Source organism: Periplaneta americana, chromosome 11, assembly GCF_040183065.1.
Source record: "Periplaneta americana isolate PAMFEO1 chromosome 11, P.americana_PAMFEO1_priV1, whole genome shotgun sequence".
In the NCBI taxonomy this organism is placed as follows: domain Eukaryota; kingdom Metazoa; phylum Arthropoda; class Insecta; order Blattodea; family Blattidae; genus Periplaneta; species Periplaneta americana.
Window position 1 is genome coordinate 110,190,684 of NC_091127.1, and position 13,681 is coordinate 110,204,364.

The 13,681-nt window shown below is 35.5% G+C and overlaps 1 protein-coding gene across 6 annotated transcripts in view; it reads left to right on the forward strand.

Annotated features, from left to right (window-relative positions):
• Positions 1–13,681, forward strand: part of LOC138709235 (serine-rich adhesin for platelets-like) — a 305,457-nt gene that overhangs the window by 218,852 nt on the left and 72,924 nt on the right. For all 6 annotated transcript variants that reach the window (XM_069839859.1, XM_069839861.1, XM_069839862.1 and 3 more), the window contains one exon: positions 11,789–11,882. In XM_069839859.1, coding sequence (XP_069695960.1) covers positions 11,789–11,882 — 94 coding nt within the window. The remainder of the gene's footprint in view (positions 1–11,788; positions 11,883–13,681) is intronic.

Genomic DNA, 13,681 nt, shown 5'->3' on the forward strand with positions numbered 1-13,681 from the left:
GTTCTGCATTTTGTTTGGCAAGGGTCATCATAGTTTACACTCAGTACAAGCATAAACATACGCCTCGAGATAAGGTTTCGGTTGCCGTTCTCAGTTGCGTTCAGCGCACCATAAGAAAAAGCTGTGTAACTTTTGTCAGAAGCGTGGTATTTTAAAAGTGAAACATGGAAAATGCAGAGGAAGGTATGCACTTTAATCCTATATATATTTAAATAATTTGTTTTCTACTAATAAGCCACAACATTAAGTTTAAAATGGCCAAAAAATATAGGATTTAAAAAAATATTTTCTCCTTTAAATAGAGTTTTGAAAATTTACAAAAAGTTCAAAATTCTGGAATTTACATAATTATGAAGATCGATTTGTTTTAAATATGCATGCAAAATCTCAAAGAGCGGAAATGTGCGGAAGTTTGTCATTTTCAGACTCGCGCACTTCAAATGCAAGGCGGAGGCTGTTTGAAGCGTGGCGTAGTGGCTCCAAACAAACAAGGAATACAAAAATGCTGGACTCGCTGCTTCAGGCTTTGGACATAGGAGAATGTAATAAAACAACTCTTAATAAAATGAAATTTTTTTTGTCAAAACGTTCGATACAGTTTAATAACAAGTGGGTTAAGTGTGGAAGACGAATGCATCAATTTTTTTAATTGAATCATCAGTGGTTAGATTGTGACTTAACATTCGCAGCAGAAATACATAGAAACATGAAATCGGACTGTGCAGAATTTACGAACAAATCGGGTTCAAGTGAGGTAGGCCAAAATTATTCTTTGGCGATAGTAGTTACAGGAGTAAGAGGCGGAAAGCTAAATCTTTTTCTCAGGGGCAAGGTTCCGGAGCTGTAATGTTAGCAGCTGAACTAGATCTTAAACATTTGGGGTAAAGAGATGCTGCTAACATTGTTAAAGAACTGTTCCTAGCTTCCCTTAAAAGAGCAACAAAAATAAAAAGCCAGGCAGTTGTTCGAATCAAAACCGAAGCAAATTACTCCTGAACAGGCATTATCCTTCTGTGTTAGTGCCAATCTTATGTACAATCAATATAAAATTGTGTACAACAATGCAAAAGAATTAGGATCACTGATATATCCTTCCTACTACATTTTACGTCAGGCAAAAGAAGCATGCTACCCTCTAGAGGACAGTATTTAGATCACAGAAGTAAATGCAGAAATTAAATTACAGTCATTATCGGACCATACAGTTCATAGATTACCAAGTGTGTAAGAGGATGTTCTAAATAGTATTAGGACACCAATGAAAATAAATTCAAACAATATTTAAATCAAACAAGAGAACTGTACATTAATTTATATCCATAGTATTATATGGCAGTATCTGTTCATAAGATCCTGGTACATGGCCCAGAAATTTTAAGTAATTTCATGCTACAATAGGTCAACTATCGGAAGAAGCACAAGAGGCTCGCAACAAGGACTGTAGAAGATACAGGCAGAATCATACTGGAAAGATGTCAAGAATCCATACTAAGAGAGATATACTTTCTATGGTGTTGATTTCAAGTGATCCTGTCATCTCCAGTCTCAGAAAGTTTCGGCACACAACACATGTTGATTTATCACCGCTATAAAGTTGCTTACAGACCCTGACATTCCCTTTAATGCTGGAGATAGTGAGCGTGATAATGAGTTTTAAGCATTTGTTGGTCTGAAAACATTCTCTTGCTTAGATACTACCTGTTTTAATTTAAGTGTCAGTCAGTATTTTAATATATCCCTTCTTTATTATATTAATATTTTATTATTCACTTTATTTTGAGTTAGTATTATTGCCTTCTTACCGTCTTCATTCTTTTTTTAATATTTCTATTTCGTATTATGTTCTGTTTGTGTGATTCAGTCTGCTCTACCTCCATTTACACAAGAGTATTTATTTTTTGTTTATTCAATTATGTTTAGTATGCTATTGTTATTATTATTGTTATTATTGTTATTTTTATTATTATTATTGTTATTATTATTATTATTATTATTACTATCATTATTAAATGTTACTTTTAAGTGTAATTTCATTCACTTATAAACTACTGGCTAACATGTCTTTATTTCCACACTGTTGGACAATAATATTTTATATATTTTATTATGTTCTAAAGTGCGATGTATTGTGAAAATGTTTAAGATTCTAGATGTTAGATAAAATATATGCGAGTTAAAATACAGTACGTTTTTCCATATCTGCTAAGACAGTGATTAAAATGTGTACGTGTCAATATTATAATTGTCCGATAATTATCCCTCCAACACTTAACGCATAATAATTATTTCTAGTTAAAGAAGTAATAAAATTATTTTTAAAATATTGAACATTACCTACAGTAATTTTTCTTTTCCAATTGCCCAATTTAAGAATATTATATGCCAATTCCAAAATGTAACATATTTTTTTGTAATCCGTAGAGATTCGAACCGACATCCTCGCGAGTTCAGAAACCTCGCGCATCTGAAACTGTCTTCAAATGATAGAATAAGGGTAATCTCATGTTATTGTAACATAAAACATTACTACTCGTGCTTATAGAAGCGACAAATATTTTTGGCCAGCTAGATTGGCGAAATTTCACACTGTGTGGCAGGCAAGCACCTTAACCGACTGAGCCACGCCGGTGGCATAATACATTTGTGGTACACGTAAAAATCACTAACTCACTGTCGTTTTCAAGAATAAAATCTTCGCCTTTATTTGTCTTTATGGTCATTGATTCCAGTACTTGGACCTCTCGTCTTGTTTTAGGCAATGCGGGATGTACAGCTGATCTGGCAAAGTGTATATATCGCCTAATAAGTTCAAGATCCGCTGTTGTCGACTTACGTTCATTGTCATGATTTGCCAATTCAACACGAATGATTTTTTAAGGTTTTTCAGATAAGTTTTCTATTGCTTTTCTTTTGCAAGTGTTGTTTATTTCTTGTCCATTTAATTTTACCTCGGCTATGCTCGTATGATTATGAGTAAAGTCATACTTACCCATGTCACATATTTCTTCAGTTAACCCTGTTGTGTAAATGTTCGCTCTGCAGCTTCTTTGGACACACCGCAGCGTTCTGGGTTCATTACTCTTTATAATATACGTAAATGACCTATGCCAGGATATTACATCAAATGTGAGGCTATTTGCAGACGACTGCATTATCTATAGAAAGATTAGAAATAATTCAGATGTAGATGCTATTCAAACAGACTTGAATAACATTTACAACTGGGCGTTAAAGCATAGGATGAAAATAAATGGTTCTAAAAGTAAATCTATAACATTTTGTAAAACCCGAGAGGAAACTAGTCTTAATTACGAATTCAGTGGTGTTGTAATTCCGCAAGAACAATGTTGTAAATACCTAGGAGTGTATTTAAACTCCAAACTTTCTTGGGGAGAGCATGTTGATAATGTTACAGGCAAAGCATGGAGGGCACTTCACTTTATTATGAGAATCTTGAGAAAGGCTAGCCCCAAATCGAGGGAAATAGCATATCTAACATTAGTGCGACCGTTAATGGAATACGGAACTACGTGTTGGGATCCTTATAGAATATATCAGATAAATTCCTTAGAAAGAATCCAGTATAGGGCAGCTAAATTTGTTAAAGGTAAAAGAGAAGATGGGAACGATACGATAAAAGAACTTAAATGGGAAACTTTGGAAAACAGACGTAGGAAAATTAGAATAACATCACTGTATAGAGCACATCTAGGTCAGAAAGCATGGGTAGACATAACGGCTCGGTTAGAAAAGCCAACGTACTATGGTAGGAACGATCATGATTTTAAAATCAAATGTAGGAAACAGAAAACGGATGTAGGTAATTTCTCATTTTTAAACAGAACTATAAATGATCGGAATGACCTACCTGCAGCGGTCTTTGAGGGCTGTCCTTCCTTAAGGAGATTCAAGAATAATTTAAAGAGTTGTGTATAAAGTGAAAATTAAAATTAAGGTGACATTCAACATTTAACTTTTTAAGGTGACATGTATTTATCTAGCCTTACGAGTTTACTTCCTTGGTTTGAATTGTAAATTATTTAAAAATAGCGTGTAAGAGGGCCTTAGACTAGAAATGTTTAGTTTAAATGTAGTTCTGTTTATAAGTATGCATAAGAATGCAATTATTTGACTTATTTGAACTGTTGTATCAGTGAAGCGAGGTGAGTCAGTGAAGTTATGGTTTTACAGTGCAGGGAACAGTTCCGATCAGTGATAATTTATAGCGTCAATGAAATGTGTTCTATAGTGTCAGTGAAATGTGTTACAGAGTGTCAGTGAAATGTGTGCTAAAGTGTCAGTGAAATGCGTCATAGTGCCACTACAGGGAATGAGATGAGAGTAAAGTGAAAGACTATTGAGACTTATGTAGGACCTATACATAATTATGTAGGTTGTGTTGTAAAATTAGGTGTTTTATTTTATGTTTTATTATTATTGTGTTAAATTGTATTGTGTATTCTTATTGTATTGTGTATAAAATTGTATATGTGTTGTAAATTGTATTATGTATTGTAAATTTTATTGTGTATTGCTTATCATTTTAACTGTGTATTGTTAATATTGTATATACCACTGCCACCGGGTGCTTGCCCACTTGCAGTGTAAATAAATACATACATACATACATGTATGTTTGTCACTTTTAGATATATAATGAACATGAAATTAAAAATTGTTGATCACTAAAAGTTGTTAACTTCTTTCACTCTAAGTCAAATGCACTGCCACCACTAAGCAGGGTAGAACAGGCACTGATACGAAACATAAGCAACTTGATCGACATAGGTACCAACCACAAAATTTACCGCAGATAGTTTTGTGGCAATTAACATATCTTGCAGATACCAACTCTAAAATTTTGTGGCAATTAACATATTATCACAGTCTACTATATACAGTCGCGAAGCTTGAGGTGATTTTTTGCAAATCTCGTGATAAAGCGCTCCAAGCGGTTAGCAACTAGAAACAATAGACTGTCCACGGTCGACTTTGGACTGTGTCGTATTTCCATCGAGTGCTAGCTCGTTGCGTATTTCACATTGATACTTGTGAAATGTTCGTTATTGGTTGTAATGAAAATGTTAATGGCTAAAATACAATAATTGGAATAATAATATTTTACTAGAGACGTAGAAAAATTAAGTTTGTTTTAATGAAATTTATTGATCACGTTTTATTTTCAATTCTGGTGGGATTATTATTGCTTAGGCCTACTTTTTTTTCAAAGGATATGTTTTTAATTATAGCTATTAATTTTGTTGTTATTTTTATTTGTTACTTTACTAGAGACGTAGAAAAAGTCTGTTACAATAACATTTATTGATTACGTTTTATTTCCAATTCTGGTGTGATTATTATTGCTTAACCTCATCCCACTTTGTTAACTACGTAAGCCTACACTACAAGTACCGGTACACGTAAGTTACTCCATTAATTCATATTTCCATTATTATTGTTGTAAAGGGAAATGAAAATTAATATTTATTGGTTTCATAGTTAATTATCGCTATAATCTTGAATGAATGAAGCGATTATAGTAAATTTCAGTTCGTTTTGCACAAACAAAAATAATATTAACCTATTTCTTGCAGGTATCTTCGAGTTTATGGTGGAATTTAATATACCTCATTAAAATAATAAATTAACTTTATGCATTTAATATTTCCATAATGGAAGGAAGGTGTTAATTTTTCCAAAAGAACACAACGAAAGTGTAACATATTTTGTCGTCTACTATAGGAGAGAGATCTGCGATGATGAGGTGATAGTAGCGATCCTAGTGGTGGGCAACTACCCATGTTTGCATTTTTACTACATATTGAGCTTCGCGACTGTATATAGTAGACTGTGATATTATCTCGACCTTATAACTATAACTATATATATATAATTTTTAGTAGGTTATTTTACGACGCTTTATCAACATCCTAGGTTATTTAGCGTCTGAATGAGGTGAAGGTGATAATGCCGGTGAAATGAGTCCGGGGTCCAGCATTTGCTCATATTGGGTTGAGGGAAAACACTGGGAAAACCCTCAACCAGGTAACTTGCCCCGACCGGGAATCGAACCCGGCCACCTAGTTTCACGGCCAGACGCGCTAACCGTTACTCCACAGTTGTGGACGACCCTTTATAGCATGGTCCAAACTTTGGGGGAGGGGAACAGGAGCCATCTGTTTTACAAAGTGTTCTCTTAGGCGAATACAACCACTATGCAGAGCGTTCATTTCAAAACTATAAATAACTATATAATTTAAATTTAATTTAATTAAACAAAAACCACGCCAATTTACATATTGAAGGGGAAGTTTAAAACAAATCTTAATCTGACATGGCAACAGACTGATATATTTTCATCAGGTTAGAGAAAAATTCTTCTGCAGGAATTATTAAGCTTTTGTTAATGGTATCTCCATCATCAATAATTTTTTTAAGGGTGTTGATAAATGTAAACAAATTCGGTAACTGATGTGATAATCTGGCTCACTATATTATGTTCCTCGGTGTTTCTCTAAACAAATCAAAATATATTTAAAATGTAATAGTTACGTTGAGGGGTGATGATTACATTGATGGTAATAATAATAATAATAATAATAATAATAATAATAATAATAATAATAATCATCTCAATTTCACTTCTTTGGGGTAATTTTACTCGCGATCGCTGTGACCGAATTGCCCCTCCCACCGTCAAAGATTTTTTTTAAGCTAATTTAAACCTCTTTTGATAGCACTGCTTCTTTGAGTTAATTTATTAATTTTAATTTCCTCCTCGCCTACATAGTCATAATATTTTTGCCTGTGATATAAGTTACGGAGTAATATTTTTAAGGTTTAGTTTCTTTAATTCATTTAAAGTCTTCGTATATGTTAAACATTTTGCACTTCCTTGAAATTCAATAATGAACATTTTTCTTCCCCGTGTCTGCCGAGTTAGCTGTGTGGTAGCGCGTCTGGCTCCAGACTAGCCGGCCCGAGTTCGATCCCCGGCGGGGACAGAAATTTTCATGTAAAATTTCTACCTCGAAACTAGGAGAGATGGCAGTGCACAATTTCTAATGACTAGATTGTTCACCAATATGCCTAGGTTAAATCAATGTTGATAGTGATTCGTCCGTCGGACGGGGACATTAAGCCTGGCGGCGCCCTTGGTGCTATTCGACAGGAGTAGGCTATGTGCCGGCACCGGGTTTCTCATCATCATCATCACCACCACTCATTTCATATACTACACTTACATAAACACTCACCCTAGAATAAGACATAACACTCCACAGATACACATCACAGCGTGGCCCGCCGAATTGGTGTGCACCTAGAAAATGGGTCACAGTCCTGCCATCTATCCGTAATATGCGGAACCCGAATCACGTAAAGTGAAGTTGATAGGCATTGGATACATACATACATACATACATACATACATACATACATACATACATAGCCTACATACATACATACATACATACATACAGGTCCACATCTGTGGAGTAGCAGTTAGCGAGTCTGGCCGCGAAACCAGGTGGCCAGGGTTCGATTCCCTGGTCGGGGCAAGTTACCTGGTTAAGGTTTTTCCGGGGTCTTCCCTCAACCCATTACGAGCAAATGCTGAGTAACTATCGGTGTTGGACCCCAGACTCATTTCACCGGCATTATCACCTTCATCTCATTCAGACGCGAGATAGCCTAAGATGTTGATTTTTTTTTTAGTTGGTTATTTAACGACGCTACTACTACTATTACGTTATTTAGCGTCGATGAGGTTGGTGATAGCGAGATGATATTTGGCGAGATGAGGCCGAGGATTCGCCATAGATTACCTTGCATTCACATTACGGTTGGGTAAAACCCAACCAAGTAATCAGCCCAAGCGGGGATCGAACCCGCGCCCGAACGCAACTTCAGACCGGTAAGCAAGCGCCTTAACCGATTGAGCCACGCTGGTGGCTTAAGATGTTGATAAAGCGTCGTAAAGTAACCTACTAAAATAAAATAAAATAAAATAAAATAAAATAAAATAAATACATACATACATACACGCATACATTTTCTTCCCAATCACACTTAAAAGTTGGTGTGATAGATCTCCGCTTATCGCTTGGACTTGGTTCAGACATGTTTCCTCTGTACATGAATGCTGTAATTTCACTGATCTCGTGGCAGCTGACGTCACATGAGACAACCCGCCAACTTGCCACGCGGGCACTCTTTGCTGGTCTTTGCCCGTAGAACGCTATCGTGCACGGGTCTGATGTAAGCCAACTTTCTAACCACGGGATGAAACAGAAGCAAAGGTATAACAAATTGATGAACTTCTAGTTCTTAATAGCTGACCCTATTACTGAGATGAGTAAAAATGTGTTTGGGAAAATGTTGATGTGAATTAAGAATAAATTATTCTCATAATTGACAGTATCAGCGGTTTTCCACCAATTTAGTTTTTTTTTTTTTTTTTTTTACAATTAGGGAGGTGAAATTTTGAATTCTATAATGCGGGTACGTTTATGTACTATTCGCGCCGCTGATTATCTTCGCCATCTATTCATAGAAGTAATAACTAAAGAAGTCACACTTACTCGAACAAATTATCGATCACTGTCGATTGGTAGGGGTCAGATATCTTTGAACGTCAGTGTATTAGTAGGCCTAAAGATACATCTTGGAAGGGACGAAAAGAAAACATTTTTTATTAATCATATGAACGGTCTAAAAGAAGGGAAGCTAGAGACACATTACAAATTCAAAAGAAGAAGGAACTTCCCTTTCTTACTGAGATGATTTTTGAGGGATGAGGAAAAGAGAGATGCTGTTGATCTTGTTAAGGACATTATGGAAACTTCCACCAAGAAGTACCACACAAAAAAGAGCGTACATATCAACTGCCACAAAGCCTATTCCACTAACTCCTGAGAAAGATTTGACTATTAAAATTCAAAAGAAATAACTAAGCATCAATATTTATTCATTAGAAAAATAGCAATTGATTGCAATGCAAACATATATCCTCCATATTGGAAAACTGTACGAGCAAAGAAAGACTGTCGTCCTCCCGAAAATTCCTTAAAAATTAGACACTTCTGCTGAAATCCAATTAGGTACAACATTTATTAGCAGAGACCGGAACTTTGGCAGAATGCCTTTTTAAATGTGTTAAATCTATCTTCATTTTGAAAGTAAATCTGTACGAATTATACCTTTGTGATTGAAACGTCACAGTTTTATGCTGCGCTTTTCTGCCTTTTTTTGTAATATAAATGCCTAATTTACAAAATAAATGCTTTTTTGCCTTTAATGGATTATTTATTTATTATTTATTAATTTATTATTAAAAATTGCCTACAGGTTATTTCTATAACCGCTACAATGAAAGTGACTTCACCGAATGTATATTATTGTCTTTCAGTCAGTTCATATTCTCTTTGCAACAATGAGTGCTGCCGAGCAAAAATATATAACAGTAAGAGTATTAATTATCGCTTGTGTTTATTTGACAAGGCAACAATGAGTGCTGGTCTAACATTATTTTAATGGTTATTATTCTTTCAGTTTTCACTGCGAACGTTGTTGTAGATAGCCGAAATTCAGTGTTCCTTTACGCAGTAAATTGCAAAGTTACGTCAATACTTTTGGATCCGACGTATTTTGTACTGACGGTAAAGTACTTACATGCAAAATATGTGAGCAGTCAGTGAACTACGAAAGGAAATATTTCATATCGCAACATATCAGTACAGCCAAACACAAAAATTCACTTTCCAAGGCTAGTGGGAAGAAGATTTCTTCGCTTTCAACAGTAACAAGTATTGCAACGTCGAGTCGAAAATCTCAATTTGCATTCGACTTATGTAAAGCTTTTCTTGCTGCCGAAATCTCTTTGTGGAAAGTGCAAGGTTATGGGTCTAGTGCAAGGTTTTTGTAATTGCCTTTTATTGCGTATTTTAGCTATTTATAATGCCTTTTGCCTGCCTATTTTAGCTATTTATGATGCCTTTTTAGTAGGTTATTTTACGACGCTTTATCAACAGCTTAGGTTATTTTAGCGTCTGAATGAGATAAAGGTGATAATGCCGGTGAAAAGAGTCCGAGGTCTAACACCGAAAGTTACCCAGCATTTGCTCATATTGGGTTGAGGGAAAACCCCGGAAAAAACCTCAACCAGGTAACTTTCCCCTACCGGGAATCGAACCCGGGCCACCTAGTTTCGCGGCTAGACGCGCTAACCGATACTTCACAGATGTGGACTTATGATGCCTTTTTGCCTGCCTATTTTAATGGTTCATATTGCCTAAACTTCCAGTATCTGTTTATTAGATATAACTGTAAAGTGAATAGCAATGGCAAATTAGTTTAAATAATTTTGTTATGTTAAATTACGCAAAGTCCGGATCAGAAGTGAAGCCTGAAGGTGTGATGGAAGCAGTGGGCACAATAGCTATAAACAAATGCTTCCGGGCGAATCTAAATAAATAGTGTCTGTAGTTCAAAAAATTACAAAACAATAGCCTATCATAAGTTAAGCCAATCCTAGATACTCATTTAAACCCGATTACATAGATCATAAATGTTAACGTGTTAATGTGGACTTGGTCTACTTAAAACCAAATAAATACGGCAAGGTTCTTTGAGGCAATACAGTAACTTGTACAAGAAAAACTACAATGAGCCGTAATAGCTGTAATAAGCCGTGTCGTAATAAAAGCAACTCCAACGTGCTAAAATAAAGAACTCGCATACAACTTCCATTCTTCGAGTCGCGTGATCACATCCATTCTTTTACCAGCCTCCCTAAGGAGAATTACTTTTTCTTTATTTATATTGTCTGTATAAAATATTACAATAAATATGCTCAAGGCGTATCATTGATCCCTGCGGAGGAACATTACTAACAACAACAACAACAACAACAACAACAACAACAATAATAATAATAATAATAATAATAATAATAACAATAACAATAATAACAACAAGCTAATCATAAAAGTAAAACAGTTATATTACCGATTGTTCTGTATGGTTATGAAACTTGGACTCTCACTTTGAGAGAAGAACAGAGGTTAAGGGTGTTCGAGAATAAGGAAAATATTTGGTCTAAGAGGAATGAACTTAGAGGAGAATGAAGAAAGTTACACAACGCAGAACTGCACGCATTGTATTCTTCACCTAATATAATTGGGAACATTTAATCCAGGCGTCTGATGAGATGTAGCACGTATGGGTGAATCCAGAAATGCACATAGAGTGTTAGTTGGAAGACCTGAGGGGAAAAGACTTTTGGGGAGGCCGAGACGTAGATGGGAGGATAATATCAAACTGGATTTGAAGGAGATGAGATATGATGATAGGGACTGAATTAATCTTGCACAGGATAGGGACCGATGGCAGGCAATGAACCTCCGAGTTCTTTAAAAACCCATTTGTAAGTAAGTAAATAAATAAATAAATAATAATAATAATAATAATAATAATAATAATAATAATAATAATAATTGGGGATTGAAAATGTAGTTCGATATTATTATTATCTGGATAGGAAATAAAAAAAATAATGTGCGGTTGATTTCATAACAATTTCATGTTCAAAAATAATTAACTAACTTGGTATTAACTGGTTCAATACACGTTTGGATTTAAAGTGCGATGATCCTACTTCGGCCATCACAAACAATGCACTGAAATTATTATACTCTGTCAGACGTCGAATCTATACATAAATTTCAAATCTCTTTCCCGTGTTGCAGACATGTGACTTTGTGTTGTGAGCTGTGTTCTCTGCCCGCAGCTGGCGGTCCCGGCACATCAGGTCCGTCCCTGGATGAAGTTCTCAGCACCATCCGCAAGGCCTGGGAACCCCCACGCTGCTTGTCCGCGGACAGGTGAGTAAGCTCTATATTATTTTTATTTCCTATGGCAGAAAATTAAGGGTCAGTTTACATTTTAACTTGTTTCCCATACTTCAGTCAATGGCATTTTCTCGGATGATATGCGGATTATTTTTGTTTTCATAATAAACAGCAATTTTCTCCTAACGCGTGCTTTAAATGCCCAAAACTCTACACCAAAACACAACCACAGAATGATCCTTAGATCATGTAAGAATATGGGCCTAATATATTGAATTTTATAGCTTGAGTGACTCTACTTGTAAACATACTAATTAAAAGTTCGAATGTGAATAACAGACACTTACTAAAATACATACGCATATAATATGATCAAAATCTACTAAAATAGTTGCTGTAAGTATCCAGATGTAATCAATGCTTAGCTATTTCAACTACAGACATTTTACATTGCCAACGATATGGTTTCACGGAGCCGTTTCAGATTATTCATCATTTCCATGGTTACACCGAACTCCTTCAAATTATTTGTCATCTCCATGGTTTCACCGAGTTGCTTCAGGTTATTAATCATTTCCATGGTTACACGGAACTACTTCACATTATTAGTAATTTCCATGGTTTCACCGAGCCGTTTCACTAATCATTGTCATGGTCAGACCCAACTTCTTCAGATTATTAGTCATTTCCATGATTTCACAGAGTTGCTTCAGGTTATTAATCATTTCCATGGTGACACCGAACTACTTCAGATTATTAGTCATTTCCATGGTTTCACAGAGCCGTTTCAGTAATCATTGTCATGGTTACACCCAGCTTCTTCAGATTATTAGTCATTTCCATGGTTTCACCGAGTTGCTTCAGGTTATTAATCATTTCTATGGTGACACCGAACTACTTCAGATTATTAATCATTTCCATGGTTTCACCGAGCCGTTTCAGTAATCATTGTCATGGTTACACCCAACTTCTTCAGATTATTAGTCATTTCCATGATTTCACCGAGTTGCTTCAGGTTATTAATCATTTCTATGGTGACACCGAACTAATTCAGATTATTAATCATTTCCATGGTTTCACCGAGCCGTTTCATTGTCATGGTTACACCCAACTTCTTCAGATTATTAGTCATTTCCATGGTTTCACCGAGTTGCTTCAGGTTATTAATCATTTCCATGGTGACACCGAACTACTTCAGATTATTAGTCATTTCCATGGTTTCACAGAGCCGTTTCATTGTCATGGTTACACCCAACTTCTTCAGATGATTAGTCATTTCCATGGTTTCACCGAGTTGCTTCAGGTTATTAATCATTTCCATGGTGACACCGAACTACTTCAGATTATTAGTCATTTCCATGGTTTCACAGAGCCGTTTCATTGTCATGGTTACACCCAACTTCTTCAGATGATTAGTCATTTCCATGGTTTCACCGAGTTGCTTCAGGTTATTAATCATTTCCATGGTGACACCGAACTACTTCAGATTATTAGTCATTTTCATGGTTTCACCGAGTTGCTTCAGGTTATTAATCATTTCCATGGTGACACCGAACTACTTCAGATTATTAATCATTTCCATGGTTTCACCGAGCCGTTTCATTGTCATGGTTACACCCAACTTCTTCAGATTATTAGTCATTTCCATGGTTTCACCGAGTTGCTTCAGGTTATTAATCATTTCCATGGTGACACCGAACTACTTCAGATTATTAGTCATTTCCATGGTTTCACAGAGCCGTTTGAGATTATTCATAATTTCCATGGTTACGCCGAACTGTTTCAAATTAATAGTCATTTACATGGTTTCACCGAGTTGCTCCAGGTTATTA